General features: G+C 32.2%; 1 protein-coding gene across 2 annotated transcripts in view; it reads right to left on the bottom strand.

Moving 5' to 3' along the window:
• Positions 1 to 3,024: 3,024 nt before the first annotated feature.
• LOC140057486 (protein spire homolog 1-like) overlaps positions 3,025 to 18,689 on the bottom strand; it is a 52,674-nt gene continuing 37,009 nt past the window's right edge. The window contains exons 7-16 of one of the 2 annotated variants that reach the window (XM_072103158.1): positions 13,287 to 13,373; positions 12,904 to 13,018; positions 12,538 to 12,704; positions 12,067 to 12,253; positions 11,496 to 11,794; positions 8,784 to 8,804; positions 7,835 to 7,972; positions 7,290 to 7,357; positions 7,060 to 7,194; positions 3,025 to 6,503 (exon numbers count right to left, since the gene is read on the bottom strand). In XM_072103158.1, coding sequence (XP_071959259.1) covers positions 6,272 to 6,503; positions 7,060 to 7,194; positions 7,290 to 7,357; positions 7,835 to 7,972; positions 8,784 to 8,804; positions 11,496 to 11,794; positions 12,067 to 12,253; positions 12,538 to 12,704; positions 12,904 to 13,018; positions 13,287 to 13,373 — 1,449 coding nt within the window. In that variant the 3' untranslated portion in view covers positions 3,025 to 6,271. The remainder of the gene's footprint in view (positions 6,504 to 7,059; positions 7,195 to 7,289; positions 7,358 to 7,834; positions 7,973 to 8,783; positions 8,805 to 11,495; positions 11,795 to 12,066; positions 12,254 to 12,537; positions 12,705 to 12,903; positions 13,019 to 13,286; positions 13,374 to 18,689) is intronic. The other variant, XM_072103159.1, reaches the window with a different exon arrangement.

Here is an 18,689-nt window from a genome sequence, read left to right as displayed (position 1 = left end):
TTGCTTGCTCATTTTAATATAAACCTCGTGTTTTTTAATGAAACGTTTCATGTCAACCATAACAATATAATAAGTATGTACTTTGCTGCTTCTGCTGGTGCTGGCTAAATTCTCAACAATCACATGTTCATCACTCAAAGAAAATGGGCGAAAAGTACAATTTATTTAATTGGGGTGGTTTAGCGTTTTCCAGCTTGTAAAGAAATTGTAATACATCTGGTAGGGTAAACACAATAATCATCTATGAACCATACAAATGTAGAGAAACTTAAAACTGAATTTCTCGACCAATCTTGTTTAGTAAGAAACCACAACCGGTTTTTCCGTGCGTAAAATTTACTTTCTGAAGAACGAAGGTCCGTGATATCGTCCGCTTGTGAGCCTCTTTACTTCAGACGGCGCTTACAGTATATTCAAACAGTGAATCCAATATAAATTTAAAATATATACGCCAAAAATTTCAAGCGCGTCGAAACGGTAAAGAAAAATATTCGGCGGCGTTTATGCGAGCGCGTTCCGCTACGCGTTGTCAATCAACAATTACTAATCAAAACGCAACAACTGTGAAGGCAATGCGTGACAAGCACAAAAACATTCAACCAATCAACGATGTTTATAGTTGACGTGAATGAGGGCGCTATTATATTAACTTTTACACAGAACTTTTACAAAGAAGTGTTGTCACTGCTAAAATGCTTTAAAGTGGAGCTCCACTCAGACTTTCTCAACTTTATTATGTTTAAGTATGTTTAATTAAAAGTGATTACACAAAAAAAGAAATGGGAAAATATGGTATTATTTTTTCAAAAACTTATTTCCAAAAAATCGGTCAGATAATTGTGTTTTTCAATACATTACACTTTTTCATAAACTTAGGGGTTATTGTGATTATTGCGTTTTTTTGTTCGTCGGTAAACGCATTGGTTTAATTTCTCCCCTTTGGTAAACTATAGTGTCGAAAAGTAGTGAATCAATGTTATACACACAATTAATGCAATTTGTTTAAGGCCTAAGTAATATTTCTGATAAAAATGTATATAACATCATGATTTGCACTGTACACGTACACCAGCATCATCATCTTAGTTAACTTTGCTTATTAATGTTAAGCTAGGCCGTCTACTCAACCTAGTTGATTCACCACCTAGCTAAGCTTGAATTTTACAAATAATTTTAAAAATTATACTTGTTGCAGGATTTAGCTTTTTTATTATTTATGTTTTAGTTTTTTAGGCTAGTTAGGGACATAGGGGGACACAACTAATCAAGCTCTTTTGAGTTTTTATGTGTTTCCTTTTCATCTTTTTTATGTTCTCATATATTGTTGTTGTATATTTTCATGATAGAGGATGAATAAAGAATATTTGAATTTGAATTTGAATTTGAATTCATATGCCTATATTCATAGGTTAAAAAAAACTTGGTCGTTTCGCATAATTTTTTGTTCCTGTGTTTTCTCGCACTATTTATTAATAATTTTAAACACAAAATCCTCTACAAACAGATAATATTACCCACATATATTTAAGCGATATAGAAGCTTAGCACTGACTGAAAAGCAATTATTCAGGCAGCCTATCATGGGTAGTCCGAGGCTAGGTGCCAAAAAAAATCTAACTGCTTAAAGTGTAAGGCTATCAGAGCCTGGCTGGCTGGGCCAAGCAGCATCGGTACGTACCTACCTAGTAGTAGTAGGCCTAGCTTTCTTGAATATATAGTCACGTCTTTCTCAGATCTCATTAAATTTTACATTTTAGTAATAGCAATCTCATAATCACATCATTTACACCGTGAAAACATTATAGGCTCACATCCAGTGTTTAAATATACTTTTCACCTGTCAAAAACAACATCGCGACGAGAACAGATCGCCATGATGCCAGCAGTAGAGCAGTCACCACACAGAGTGTGATCATGAAAATCACACGTGATCATACTCCCTAGCATATTAAAAAAAAACCACATTGACCCTAACGGGGGAAAGTGTCTATTTCTGCAAAATTGCGCAACGATACTCATCGAAAATACCAAATTACATAAAAAAACATTTTAAGATTTTTTTTAGTGACGAAATTAGTTTTTAGGATTATTCAAATGTATCCCCTCTCTTGAATGTAAAAGTATAGAAAACTACAAGGTATCCCACAAACTACAAGGTATCCCCCAAACTACAAGGTATCCCACAAACTACAAGGTATCCCACAAACTACAAGGTATCCCACAAACTACAAGGTATCCCACAAACTACAAGGTATCCCACAAACTACAAGGTATCCCACAAACTACAAGGTATCCCACAAACTACAAGGTATCCCACAAACTACAAGGTATCCCACAAACTACAAGGTATCCCACAAACTACAAGGTATCCCACAAACTACAAGGTATCCCACAAACTACAAGGTATCCCACAAACTACAAGGTATCCCACAAACTACAAGGTATCCCACAAACTACAAGGTATCCCACAAACTACAAGGTATCCCACAAACTACAAGGTATCCCACAAACTACAAGGTATCCCACAAACTACAAGGTATCCCACAAACTACAAGGTATCCCACAAACTACAAGGTATCCCACAAACTACAAGGTATCCCACAAACTACAAGGTATCCCACAAACTACAAGGTATCCCACAAACTACAAGGTATCCCACAAACTACAAGGTATCCCACAAACTACAAGGTATCCCACAAACTACAAGGTATCCCACAAACTACAAGGTATCCCACAAACTACAAGGTATCCCACAAACTACAAGGTATCCCACAAACTACAAGGTATCCCACAAACTACAAGGTATCCCACAAACTACAAGGTATCCCACAAACTACAAGGTATCCCACAAACTACAAGGTATCCCCAAATCGCGAAAAGGTGTGATTTACAAGAAAATCATACCCATTGAAAACATAGAATAGAAAAAAAATTATAAATTTGCCGGGTGGAGCTCCAATTGATTACATTTAAATTGTCTCAGTAAAAAAAACATAAATAAACAAACACAAAGAAACCATAATACTGGTTGCTTGTGAAACACTTTTTTTTATTTCTTTAGAATTCTCAGATGGTTTTCACCATACTAAACGTTACTGAAATTTGTAAGTAAAATGTATACAATTCGCTTTGACAAATACAATAATAGACATTTCTATGTTATAGGGTTGCTGGGTGTTCATTTAAATGTACAGCTGCAACGTGACATAGCAATATGGCTCATTTTATTGAAGAATAAACTTTTATCGAACAGAGAGTAAGTGAGCGTGTACTGTGTTTGTGTACATAGATGCTGCATAGAAGGCCTTATAATTAGCATAATCTACAGGTTAACTTTAGTTTAATTTGAATATCTCAATTATGCTAATTATTATTATTATTTAATATGGGTGTTTACAGTAAGTTTGAGGTTGGTAGCTAATATAATCTAATCTTTTTATTTATATAAAATGTATAGTTCTCTATGTCATACTGTAGGACTATATTGTTTAGTGGTGAATCTTTGAAAAAAAAAACCTTGACTTGAGGACCAACATCCACTAACCTTGCGTTTCATAACGCACCAATCGACTATGCAACTGTCGAGTCAGAAAGTCATTCTGCAGCATGCGCAGAATGAATAGCCATGTCGATTCTGTGGCGCATCGTAAAAAACGAAAGGCCGTTATTGGCAAGATTACAATCTAGATTAAAAACCTAAAAAGGCGGCAAAAAAGGCCTTTAGAATGACGTCAGACTATTGGCAGGTAGACCTTGTGTTCACTCACACACTTATTTTGTGTTGTTTTTTGTGCTGCAAAAATTCAGTAAAATTAAAAACAGCACAGAAAACACACAAACTTAATATTCCTAGTTTAGTATATACCTTATACCTGTTTCATATCGCCTAGCAAAACTCTTTTTACACACACTGGGGAGACAGCACTAGCATTTTCTATTGTGTGCTCCTACCCTATTGACCCACCCACCCCCTCCCGCCGCTGCACACGTGTGGAGTTTTGATACGCCATATGAAAGTGATATTAGGTTTTTGTGATAATTACAGTTAATAGAGAGGTTTCGCAATCTTACGAATACGATAACGAAAACGGATACGTCACGCACACGTATTCGTTTTTCGTAAGCCAGTAAAAATCTGTTTCGCATGGCAACGAAATATTGAGGGCGCCGTCCAAAATATGACTGCGGTAAATTTGAGCGAAGCGCAGATACGTGTTGCTTGGTGCTTGGCTGCCTAGGCCTAGTGTAACATCAAAGCGAGTGAGGAAAAAAAACTGCTATTTATCAAAATTGACCTGGCATTTTAGTAAATTACTTTAGTAAATTACTTTCAATAAATCTATAATTATATTATAATCATGAATCATTCCTGATTCAAATACAAAATGTGCAAAATAGATCAAAAACTATACTCGTTTTGTAGTTACGAATATGACTGGTGATATTCGTCAACACGAATACGCTTACGACTATGAAATGGGGATCAGCTCAAAAGTTTCACAAATGTGTGACGTATCCGTTGTCGTTATCGTATTCGTCAGATTGCGAAACCTCCCTAATGTATCTCATATTTTCTTTTACAAAACTTTGCAATTATTTACACAAAGCATTTTGAACCAAACACTTTATCTGTACAGAAAATATAAAATATAAATTATACAATAACGGCATCTTGTGCAAATTATAATATAAGTAATAATACAATATAATACATCACTCTTTTATACTTTTACAAATTAATTATACAATTATTATTTAATAACTAGATCGATGATCATCAAAATAATATATTTTACTAAATTGTACACTTTAATGAATGCCTAAATATTGAACACAATTTTGTTTTAAAACATGAAAAACAAATATTAAAAAAAAAAAAAAAATTAAATATAGTCATTTTGTTTTACACCAAATCAAAGGACACTGCATTACAAAAAAAAAAAATTTCATATAAATGTAAATCTGAAAATTATATCTTTTACAAATAAAAATAAGATAACAAAAAACTCATAAGAAAAAAAAAATAACATACAAATAATATTGTATTGAGCAATTAAACAAGGTCTTTGTAATCTTGCAGACACAAACAAGAGTGTAAATGGGGTCTAATGGAAGCTACATAATGTTATTATGCAAGAAATAAACTTATGATTGAATTTATCTAAAGTTCTGTCCACACTATCAAATTATTTTGACAAAAAAGTGTGATGTGCCTAAATAGGGTAGTGATATGCCTAAATATGGTAGTAATATGACATCATCATGTCACATTTTTTTTGTCACATAAAGTTTGATAGTGTAGACAGAGCTTACAAACAATGGCTAGGTAAATGGTTTACTGTTAATTCTCACTTTCTACTATCTATAATTAGCTCACGTTACCTGCTAAAAAAACTGGTGATATGTTATCAAATCTAGATTGTACCAATTTTATTCAATTCATTGTTATACTGCTTATAAAATTATTACTTTCATATTGTAGCCTATCTGACAAAGCATAGCCAAATACAGTAGGACCTCTACTACATCTACTAGTGGTTAGCTGCAGTGTTAAAACATATATTCCTCCTTGTTCGTTTCACAGGAAAGTTTCCATTTATACCTTCAGGGTGTCTAAATAAGGGTGTGGCCCAAAGGAGGAGTCTTACTGTATAATAACATTTTTTCAGCTTCAGACAATTGTAAATGCTTATGGAATTACGCTACCTTAAATATTTATTTTTTGGTAGGAGAAATGCTTTTGTGAGATGTTGTTTATTTGTTAGTTTTGTTGCTTACCTTCTAGATGTTTATTTTATCAAATTTGTTTTGATGTATTAATAAATAAATGCTTTTATATCATTAAGCCAAACCAAGCACCGTTTTGTGCATTTTAATTACTTAAAATTCTAAAAATACATCTCAAATATTGTGCATACCATAGAAATGAATTCCTATAGGCCTATTTTTATTTTATTTTCACCCAGAAATAAATTCTATTATTCAGTTTGCTAAAAATTTCTTTCTAACAAGGCCATCTAACAAATGCTTTATAAAGTTAGACAATAAATAAATACAATAAAAAAAAACAATACTTTAATTATTTTTTCGTTCAATATTTAAATGAAAAACAGTTTTCAGATCAATCAATGTTTGCAAAAAATTTAAAATCTGTTTTTTTACATTTAGCGTCTTAATTTGAATTATTTACAAAAAAAAATTTTTCTTTTACAGTCATAAACATAATTTTAACAAAATCCTGCTTACATAATTAACATAAAATTTGCATAAATCATATTAAAGAGTCCTTTCGTCCTTCGAGACGAACACGGACAGGAAGAGAAACAGAAAAACCGCGAGCTTTGTCGGATATCGGGTTTGGTTGGATTCCTGTCTTGACCGCTTCTTGTAACAAATCACAACATTCGCAACAAACGTCCTCCTCCGATTCTTGATACCTTTGATCACGACGATCCTTCTTGGAGAACTTCTTTTGAAAAATTGGAGACGAGGGTTGCGATTGGCTGAAAAGTACAGTTATATTTGTTAATGCTAAATGAACGCTTGACATGATAATGTCATTTGCAACAAAGCACACATCAATATAGAAACAAATTTAGAATAAAATTAATTTTTGATAAATATGATTTAAACTTTTATGGTTATGGTTTTACTACTTATGTCTTATAATTCAATAATCTAAATTGCACACAAAGTGTGTACATACACACTCACAACATAAGAATGTGACTCAATGCGTGTCAACACTCATCAAAGGAGTGGAGTTGTGGCTTGGTGGTTATGATGCTTGGCTACCACTCAAAGGGTCCTGGGTTCAAGTCCCATCACATGTCAGGATTTTTTTTTAAGGACCAAATTACTCCACTCCCAAAGACTTGTAATAAGACTTTGTTTATGTAGAGCATCTTGTGTATATGTTTGTCTTGTGAACCTCTGAGAGCCCCTAATGATCAGCAATAGCTGGATGGATCACCCTCATTAAATATGGTTACAAAAAAAACCTTAACTCTCAATAACCCAAGTGGAGATGTGACAATGGTATCTGAGTTGGACAATTACCTTTTTGGCAAGGTGAACGACCTGGCCCTCTTTAGCCCCATCTTCATGTTGCCTGGACTCAGCTTATCAACTGCTATCTGTAGAAAACTCTCTCTGGGTAGCAACATTTTAGTCATACATCTTCCACAAGTTAGCCTAAATAGACAAAGTGTTCTTGCTTGTAATGTATATTGTGCATTCTTATATTAAACATGAAAGTAGGATTGTTTTTGTTACTTCATTGTGCTTACCTTTTACATAAATTACACCTAAATTTTCTTTTAAATAAAGCAAACTTCTTCTTGCATGAAAAACAGACCTAAAAACGGAAAAAACATTATTAACAATTTTATAACAATAATTGTTTTTCTTTTTTATTACAGATAAGTTGTAAGTGTGTTTTTTTTTCTCAATCTTTAGACCAGGGCAATATCCTTTTTACCATTAGAGTATGCAAAAAACAATGGAATTGTAGATTGTTTATCATGCCTGCTTTCTCAAGACACTGGGTTCAAGTCTGACTAGAATTGTAACAACACTCTGCATTAAACACTGTCTCACCATCATCAATCAATCAAAGTAACATTTATTTCTGTTATAATTTCCTAATAAATAAAAATTAACAGTAAATATGATTAAAATAAGAGGGGCAAAATTTCAAAAAAAGGAAGCTTGTATAAGGCAGCCAATAAAACTGAAGAAAAAAAAACAGGACAACACGGGAACCGGAAACAGGACAAAAACCATATCGGACTGATCATTTGTATATAAGATTGCCAGACTTAAGTTACACTACCTTCTCGTTACGGATGTCATCATACAGTTGTTGATTTCCTCGCAGATTCTCAACCTCGGCGCGTACTAGCACGCTGCGTATGTGCGTAACTTCGTCAATCGTTAGTGATAACATCTCCAATCTCTTTTCATCCTCCTCCTGCAGAAAAAATATTTTGAGGGTAAAGTATTTAGAAAAACAAAATGTGTGAACAATAAAATAAATTTATTTTGGAAGATAAATTAAACTTGTGAAAGTTGATATCAATGCAGCATAATGGGAAATTGAAATTATTATTAACATAAGAAAAAAAAGACGACATGTCAGGGAAATGTTTTAGGTATCCCCTTAAAAAAAACAACTGTACTATACTATACAATCAAACCAGAAACCAAACAAACTGGAAATTAAGATAAGAAAAAACCAAATCAAAAGTAACCCTTTAGAACATAACTAAAGCTAAGAAATTGTCCTTTGAATGGAACATTAAGCCGTTGGACATAAATACATGATAAAGAAGCATTTTGTCCTGGTGTGCTCCTCATGGTAGGTGCAGCACTGTGGCTACCGTGGGCCATAGAGGGCGGGCCTAATATATCGGTTCCCCGTAAAATTGAAGACCATAAATAACTCATTCAATTATCACAAACCTACCAAACTAAATATGAATGATATAATAATGTTGAATTGAAATTAATAATTAAAATATCAATCCATGCTATTAAAACTTTGAAACTAAAATATAAATAATGGTATTAATGAAAATAATGGAGGTATGGGAATTGAAAAGGAAATAATATAATGGAGGTACTGTATGGGAATAGTAAAAGAAATAAAATAACAGGGGTATGGGAATAGAAGTCTAACCTAGAAACGTGATATAAATTAAATCCAAAAATAAAGTCTAATCCAAAATAAAAAGCTATCAAAATCCCGCAAACCCAGGACATTAATGTAAGTGTTTACTTACTGTCAAAGGCATTCTAAAAAGCTGGAAGTTACAGAAAGAATAAATTAGGTATTTAACTGAGTGATGACGTAATCTACAAATGATCCTACTACAGTATAGTCATTGTAACCTGATATACATTATATTCTGCAGGTTCTTTCAACTGAAGTTCAATAGAGTTAACTTTCATTATTATAACAATTAATTTTTTCCTTATAAATTCTGAAATGGATACCTTTAAATTCTATTTCTTCAAGATTCTAAAGAGATTTCAATTAAGATTGGATTGACGTTTAAACATAAAAAAATATCTTTTAATGAGATAATTAAACATATTTTAAGTTTATAAACAGATACAATAAAACATGGTTTTAATGCCAGAAGCATATAAATAAGAGAAAAAGGCTGGATATAATATGGTATATAATATAAAACAAGAATATATAATATATAATATATAATATACTATCTACTATCTGTTATGTTAGTCTCCATAAATAGGCACCATATAATGTTATATACTACAATGTTATAAGTATAAGGTTTAGTCTACCGAAACGGACAGCAGTCCAAGAGCATTGACACAGTATACTGTGAAATTATTGAGTAGTTTAATTTTATACATTTATGATCCAGTAAATATTAAAAATATTATGGCAATGGAATTGGCAGGTAAGACTATTGCATGTATATAGATTGAGGAATCAAGATTATAAAATAATTTTCAAGAAAATTGATTAATAAAAATTATTAAAAAAAACATAATGTCTATCATAAAACAACTACTGGAAATGTTGTGAATAATATATAGTGCTGGTATAGACTATGCATAATTAATTTAATGAATATTGATTATTATAACATGAATAATTCATGAGTGCAGTTATGAGAGTAACCAATGAAAGAATCTGTAATGTAAGAATATAGAAGATGTCTATTTAATGAATATTGATTAATAAAACATGAATAATTCATGAGTGCAGTCATGTGCTTAACCAATGAAAGAATCTGTTATGTAAGAATATAGAAGATGTCTATTTAATGAATATTGATGAATAAAACATGAATAATTCATGAGAGTAACCAATGAATAATCTGTAATGTAAGAACATAAGAGATGTCTATTTAATGAATATTGATTAATAAAACATGAATAATTCATGAGAGTAACCAATGAAAGAATCTGTAATGTAAGAATATAGAAGATGTCTATTAATATAATGCATCTTAATGTCTAAAATAAATGACATGATATTAAATAATTGATAAAATACATTTAGATGAAGAAAATTACTCAAGATAGATCAAAAGATTGGCATAAGATAATCAAAATAAGATAGATGACAGCAAGTGTATCCAATCAAGCATTTTTGAATGTTAGTTGAACTCTGATGTAATTCTTATTTTGATTGCTTGTAAATGACAGGGATTATATTTGAGTTCAATGTCTTGATTCAACTAATGCTGATGTCACATGACTAGTGTTTGGAGTTCATTCACCTCTCCCCTCGCTTTTTATTTTGTTCATCTCTCTCCCTCTATTCTCATTTTTTTTCATCTCCTCCCTTTCTTCCCATTTTTTCATCTCTCTCCCTCTCTTTTCAATTTTATTTTTCATCTACCTCCCTCCTATCTCATTTCGCAATTCATCTTTTTTTCTCCCTCCCTCCTATCTCATTTCGCAATTCATCTTTTTTTCTCCCTCCCTCCTATCTCATTTTGCAATTCATCTTTTTTTCTCCCTCCCTCCTATCTCATTTTGCTTACTGTATAGGTAAACTGTGGGATTTTATATGTATAATGAGATAGATAAATCATGTGTGTGTATAATATCTGTATAGTTTTTTCTATAGTTAGTATATAGAAATACACAGTAAGTTTATTATTGGATTACAGTTTTGTAATGAAAAATACCTATTACAGTATAATTGTTCTTTGATATAGTAGTGAGTTAATAGAAAAAAGTTTGACTGAACCGACAGTGTTGTGTTATCATAGTGACATATATAAATAAGATGATACAATTGTACTAAAATGGTCAACTATATAAAATCCCAGATTTAAGAAATGTAAAGTTAAACAAAGTGAAAATACCAATTAAAATGGTGTTGTAACGCAATATTATAAAGAATTGAATAATAATAGTAAAGATTAAATAGTGGAACCATGATACAAGGTGCTGTGATAAATAGTTCAGAACTTGAAGATGATGATACCGTTAAATGATTGAAACAGAGGAACCAATCTCTCAAAGCAACCAAATCTATCTCAATTTTTATCTATCACTTTTTGCTGATGTTTTTTAATTAATTTTAATTTAATTTAAAGGACGGAAAACAAAAAAAGGGTATCATTTATATAGAGTATGTTTATCTCTTGGCATTTTAAATTTTATGTTTAAACAATTTTTTTTTTTCATGCCAGAATTAACTGGTCTTGCTATTTGATACAAGACTTGGAAATAAATAATAATAAATAAATAAACAAATATTTAAATAATTCAAAATGGACGTCCAACAATTTGGTGTTACTAATCCACTGTTTTTGTTGTACAGTTATGATAAGTTTTATAATACTTATTTTTGGTTGCTTTAACAAGTTCCCAGTAGTTAAGTGGCTTACCTCGAATGAGAAAGAGACAGAGCGTGCTAATCTCCGCAAGCGGTGCTAGTTAGGTGCTAGCCAGGTTAGTGACATGTGACATGCTTGCGACCAATAGAAAATCTTACTTACTTTCAACGAATCGGAATCACTGAATTTGACATTTGAGCGCCGCTTTTTGCGTGCTCTTCTAGGGGGCGGATTCGGCTTGTTTATAAGAACCCACTCGCTATTCGGGGTTGAGGTATTTACCATTGGAGGGACGAGCGAGGTGGAGTACCGTGACGTCCGGCACAAGTTGATGCTGTGTCGTCGTTGGAGGCGCTCTTCTCGGTCCGAGTCGTAGTCGCTGAACTCTTCTGTGGCTTCGAATGTACTTTTGTTGACTTTCGGTTCTACGACTGGTTTCTCTTCTTTGTCTCCAGTCAAAACTTTAAAAATTAAAAACAATATTAGTAAAAAAAACAGTAGTTGTAGAAGGTTGTTTCTATTGGTACTACATCCTATATCTCCAATAAAAGATGTTTAGAACACTACAAGATAATTGTATAATTGTCATTTTTGGAAGATTACAAAAGTAAAAGTTTTTTTCCTGATGCTAAAACTTCAGAAAAATAATTGAGTGATTCCTTTTACACATTATTTTATTTTGCATTTTTTGTTTAAAAATGACAAAATCTGAAAATACACATATGTTTCTTACATGAAAGATCAAAGAAACCAAGTTTTTTCGGTAGTTTAAGTGACAGCCGTTCCTCTGTTCTTTGAAAGAATCCCTTCTGTGGTTCGGGAGTTGGTGGCGTTGGGGGCGGTACCAGTTTCACCCGTGAGACTCCGTTTGTCATTACTTTGGATTTGAATTCATTGTCCGTCATCTCTACCTCCGTTTCCTGTAAAAATAAAACAAGACAAAAATAAAAATTGTTTCTTATCTAAAGCTCTGTACTCTGTGCTCTACATTATCAAACTATTTTGACAAAAAAAGTTTGATGCGGCCAAATACGTCAGTGAAAATGTGGGGGGAATAATGTTTGTCTTGCAGAATAAGTAGGTTGAATTACACACATGTGTGGACAGGGGCTTAGATGGACCTTAACTGTATAGCATCCTGATACAATTGTTATTCAGGTCAAAGGTTAACTATATGAATCAAAACTATCTCTGATGTACAAACCTCATCTGACCAATTTAATTCGATATCTGCTGATAAGATTTTCTTTAACTCCGATGGCGTGGATACTTTAGTTTTGTTCTTGTTTAATGGTTCGACCTCAGATTCACTATCTGACATCCTGTCCGACCTTGCTGATGACTTGCTACCTGGTGGACTAAGTTTAGGACCTGTAACATATAAATCAACAATATTAATATTATATTGCACAAACCATTATCTTATAGATAGGGTGTGAATTCCTTCTTTTCATAATTTATCATCTCTTCAGAAAGAGAGGGCTATTGTCAGTTTATCTGGGTAAGCTAGGCACAAAATGAACATTTAATTTTTCTTCTATGCCTTTTGAAAATGAATAAGATACGTTACCTAATATCCTACATGTGACTGGTTTAAGTTGCGGATTAGATCGGATTCCCTTTAATAACTGATCGTGCAGACTGGATAGTTTTGGTGGCGTTGAATTCAGAATTCGCTCCTTTGCCTAAAAAAACACGAATTTTATTATTTATAATTTAGGTTTCATAATGTGATATGTTTTGTTGTTGCTGCACAGAGATAAAGAAATGAACAATTAATTTGGGCACATCACACTTTTTTTGTCAAACTAGTTTAATAGTGTAAACTGAACTTAAGATTTTGATATTTCTTAGATGGCAGTACACATGTGCAGTATTCACAACTCAAGAGATGTCACACTGTCTTGCTTCGTCTATCACGTAAACTCACCACAATGGTGTTAAATCACTTACCGGTCTAAGAGGAGGTCTTGAACGAATAAAATCTAAAATAACATCATGCGCCTCTTTTCTTACTCGTGGTGGAATGTCTCCATTTATCTACAAAAACAAAACATGATATCATAAAGACAAATGATAAAAATAAGAAAAACTATATATGCTACAAAGTATTTAAATAAATAGTATTACTGTAAGAAAATCATAGAACCGAGCCAAACCTGTGGCCACCAGGGACCAGGTGCGTTGGTAGAGTAATTGGTAAGTATAATTTGGAGCACTGTACTCAGACTAAATTTGGAGCACTGTACTCAGACTAAATTTGGAGCACTGTACTCGGACTAAATTTGGAGCACTGTACTCGGACTAAATTTGGAGCACTGTACTCGGACTAAATTTGGAGCACTGTACTTGGACTAAATTTGGAGCACTGTACTCGGACTAAATTTGGAGCACTGTACTCGGACTAAATTTGGAGCACTGTACTCGGACTAAATTTGGAGCATTGTACTTGAATTAAAATGACAATGAATATATCAAAGTCTTGTGTTCGATTTTACCCTGAATTAAGGTGGGATTATACTCAAGCATGGGATTACAATCGATCATACATCATATCTTAACACTGGAAAACTAGCAGAGCCTATCTATTGTGCAAATAGAATACCATTTATTAGCTACAGTATAGTTTGTTGAGAAATGATTAATTATTTGTTAAATAGTGTTACAAGCAAATGCAGCGTGGTTTAAACAATTAAAATGAAATTTATACTGCTCTTAGCGTAAGCAAAGTTAAATTAACAATTATTTATAGATCACAAATTACCATCTCAAATGTCAGTAATTTATGACTTCACCCTAAGTTGTAACAGTACTTTGTAGGAAAATGAACATAATATTTAAGATCCTCAAGCAAACACACAAATCTGATACAGTATTTTAGGAAGACCATTGTGTACTTTTAAGTTTGATGTTATTTCAAATTTGGGGTTTTACTTTTTCCTACATTAACCAACCTTCATTTGTAAATACTGTAATTAACGATTTAGCACATTTTTTTTCAACAATATTTTCCATCCAGTCGAAGCAGATGATTATGGACCCGCAAAACATTACAATTTTACAAGAATATGATACTTTACTTATGAAATCAACAATTGAAAACAACTAAATATAAAATTTAAATATAATTTTTGACCTTTCACAATAAATAAATTATCTTATTGTTTGAAAAAGAAATACAAAACTATGCACCAAAAATAGTTCAATTCTGAATACAGTACGTCAAAATGTCAAGAATGTAAAATGTCAACAGTATTGTTTTCTTGACATCCAATATGTTGTCCTAATAAAAGTACTAGTTCATGAGACCTTATTTGTAGTTCTCTATGCAAATGAAGCAAATATAAGTAATCTTTTGAAATTGATATTGTAAATTTACAATATAAAAAAAATTCAAATCCTAATCTTACTCTGAATCTATACATGTATGAACTAAACATGCTTGTATTAAGATAACTGTCTACACTATCGAACTAATTGAAAAAAAAAATGTGTGATGTGCCCAAATATCTTAGTGATGTGCCCAAATATGGTAGTGGTATGCCCAAATATGGTAGTGATATGCCCAAATATGGTAGTGATATGCCCAAATATGGTAGGGATATGCCCAAATATGGTAGTGATATGTCCAAATATGGCAGTGATATGCCCAAATATGGCAGTGATATGCCCAAATATGGTAGTGATATGACATCATCATGTCTATATATGACCACATCATATTTTTTGGTCACATAAAGTTTGATAGTGTCGACAGAGCTTAATGAATGAGATGATTCATGTATCGTGCGTGCAACATACACTTGGCTTACGTGCGGCATACACGTGTGTAATAACCAGACAGATGGTAAGAGAACATACACATGGCGTACGTGCGGTATGCATGTGCCGTACGTGCAACATACACGTGTGTAATAACCAGACAGATGGTAAGAGAATCCTTAATACCGTACTTATTATTCATCATCTTTTAGTTTATTCATAATATTGATTGTAAGCTTACGTTAGGGAATGTACAACATGAGTAATATGCTATCAACATTTCTTGATAATTAAACGGCAATTGTTTGGAAAAACAATCAAAGTAATTAAGAATGAGATTATTAAATACTATTTTACAGTAAATTTAATGACACCAAGCCTATAGCCAGAATTTGTTATTAGTGGGATTGTTTTTTCTAAAAAAGGGGCAAAAGTCATCACTTAGCTTTAGGCCTATTCCGCTGCTAGCTTCTCTACACAAACTCAGTCAATAGTTTTCTAGTAAGATCTTATAATAGATATTATCTTAATATTGTTGTAGTATACAATTTTATATATTTGAGCGTCACAAACTAAGGTGTGATAAATATAAACACATCGTCTTCTATTGATCTAAGCATAATACGCATGATAAAATACATACTTTGTGTTCAATACAGTGCTAATGTACCATACTCTATACATGGTATGATTCAATAATAGTACTATGCTAAATGTACCATGATTTCTGTACAGTACATGGTATGATTCAATAATAGTACTATGCTAAATGTACCATGCTTTCTGTACAGTACATGGTATGATTCAATAATAGTACTATGCTAAATGTACCATGCTTTCTGTACAGTACATGGTATGATTCAATAATAGTACTATGCTAAATGTACCATGCTTTCTGTACAGTACATGGTATGATTCAATAATAGTACTATGCTAAATGTACCATGCTTTCTGTACAGTACATGGTATGATTCAATAATAGTACTATGCTAAATGTACCATGATTTCTGTACAGTACATGGTATGATTCAATAATAGTACTATGCTAAATGTACCATGATTTCTGTACAGTACATGGTATGATTCAATAATAGTACTATGCTAAATGTACCATGATTTCTGTACAGTACATGGTATGATTCAATAATAGTACTATACTAAATGTACCATGCTTTCTGTACAGTACATGGTATGATTCAATAATAGTACTATGCTAAATGTACCATGCTTTCTGTACAGTACATGGTATGATTCAATAATAGTACTATGCTAAATGTACCATGATTTCTGTACAGTACATGGTATGATTCAATAATAGTACTATACTAAATGTACCATGCTTTCTGTACAGTACATGGTATGATTCAATAATAGTACTATGCTAAATGTACCATGATTTCTGTACAGTACATGGTATGATTCAATAATAGTACTATGCTAAATGTACCATGATTTCTGTACAGTACATGGTATGATTCAATAATAGTACTATGCTAAATGTACCATGCTTTCTGTACAGTACATGGTATGATTCAATAATAGTACTATGCTAAATGTACCATGATTTCTGTACAGTACATGGTATGATTCAATAATAGTACTATACTAAATGTACCATGCTTTCTGTACAGTACATGGTATGATTCAATAATAGTACTATGCTAAATGTACCATGCTTTCTGTACAGTACATGGTATGATTCAATAATAGTACTATGCTAAATGTACCATGCTTTCTGTACAGTACATGGTATGATTCAATAATAGTACTATACTAAATGTACCATGCTTTCTGTACAGTACATGGTATGATTCAATAATAGTACTATGCTAAATGTACCATGCTTTCTGTACAGTACATGGTATGATTCAATAATAGTACTATACTAAATGTACCATGCTTTCTGTACAGTACATGGTATGATTCAATAATAGTACTATGCTAAATGTACCATGATTTCTGTACAGTACATGGTATGATTCAATAATAGTACTACATGCTAAATGTACCATGCTTTCTGTACAGTACATGGTATGATTCAATAATAGTACTATGCTAAATGTACCATGATTTCTGTACAGTACATGGTATGATTCAATAATAGTACTATACTAAATGTACCATGCTTTCTGTACAGTACATGGTATGATTCAATAATAGTACTATGCTAAATGTACCATGCTTTCTGTACAGTACATGGTATGATTCAATAATAGTACTATGCTAAATGTACCATGCTTTCTGTACAGTACATGGTATGATTCAATAATAGTACTATACTAAATGTACCATGCTTTCTGTACAGTACATGGTATGATTCAATAATAGTACTATGCTAAATGTACCATGCTTTCTGTACAGTACATGGTATGATTCAATAATAGTACTATACTAAATGTACCATGCTTTCTGTACAGTACATGGTATGATTCAATAATAGTACTATGCTAAATGTACCATGCTTTCTGTACAGTACATGGTATGATTCAATAATAGTACTATACTAAATGTACCATGCTTTCTGTACAGTACATGGTATGATTCAATAATAGTACTATGCTAAATGTACCATGCTTTCTGTACAGTACATGGTATGATTCAATAATAGTACTATGCTAAATGTACCATGCTTTCTGTACAGTACATGGTATGATTCAATAATAGTACTATGCTAAATGTACCATGCTTTCTGTACAGTACATGGTATGATTCAATAATAGTACTATACTAAATGTACCATGCTTTCTGTACAGTACATGGTATGATTCAATAATAGTACTATACTAAATGTACCATGCTTTCTGTACAGTACATGGTATGATTCAATAATAGTACTATACTAAATGTACCATGCTTTCTGTACAGTACATGGTATGATTCAATAATAGTACTATACTAAATGTACCATGCTTTCTGTACAGTACATGGTATGATTCAATAATAGTACTATGCTAAATGTACCATGCTTTCTGTACAGTACATGGTATGATTCAATAATAGTACTATGCTAAATGTACCATGCTTTCTGTACAGTACATGGTATGATTCAATAATAGTAATATACTAAATGTACCATGCTTTCTGTACAGTACATGGTATGATTCAATAATAGTACTATACTAAATGTACCATGCTTTCTGTACAGTACATGGTATGATTCAATAATAGTACTATGCTAAATGTACCATGCTTTCTGTACAGTACATGGTATGATTCAATAATAGTACTATACTAAATGTACCATGCTTTCTGTACAGTACATGGTATGATTCAATAATAGTACTATGCTAAATGTACCATGCTTTCTGTACAGTACATGGTATGATTCAATAATAGTACTATGCTAAATGTACCATGATTTCTGTACAGTACATGGTATGATTCAATAATAGTACTATACTAAATGTACCATGCTTTCTGTACAGTACATGGTATGATTCAATAATAGTACTATACTAAATGTACCATGCTTTCTGTACAGTACATGGTATGATTCAATAATAGTACTATACTAAATGTACCATGCTTTCTGTACAGTACATGGTATGATTCAATAATAGTACTATACTAAATGTACCATGCTTTCTGTACAGT

The sequence above is a fragment of the Antedon mediterranea genome, chromosome 8, assembly GCF_964355755.1.
Source record: "Antedon mediterranea chromosome 8, ecAntMedi1.1, whole genome shotgun sequence".
Classification (NCBI taxonomy): domain Eukaryota; kingdom Metazoa; phylum Echinodermata; class Crinoidea; order Comatulida; family Antedonidae; genus Antedon; species Antedon mediterranea.
Note: the sequence above shows the minus strand (reverse complement) of the source record. Positions and strands in the feature narration are given on the sequence as shown.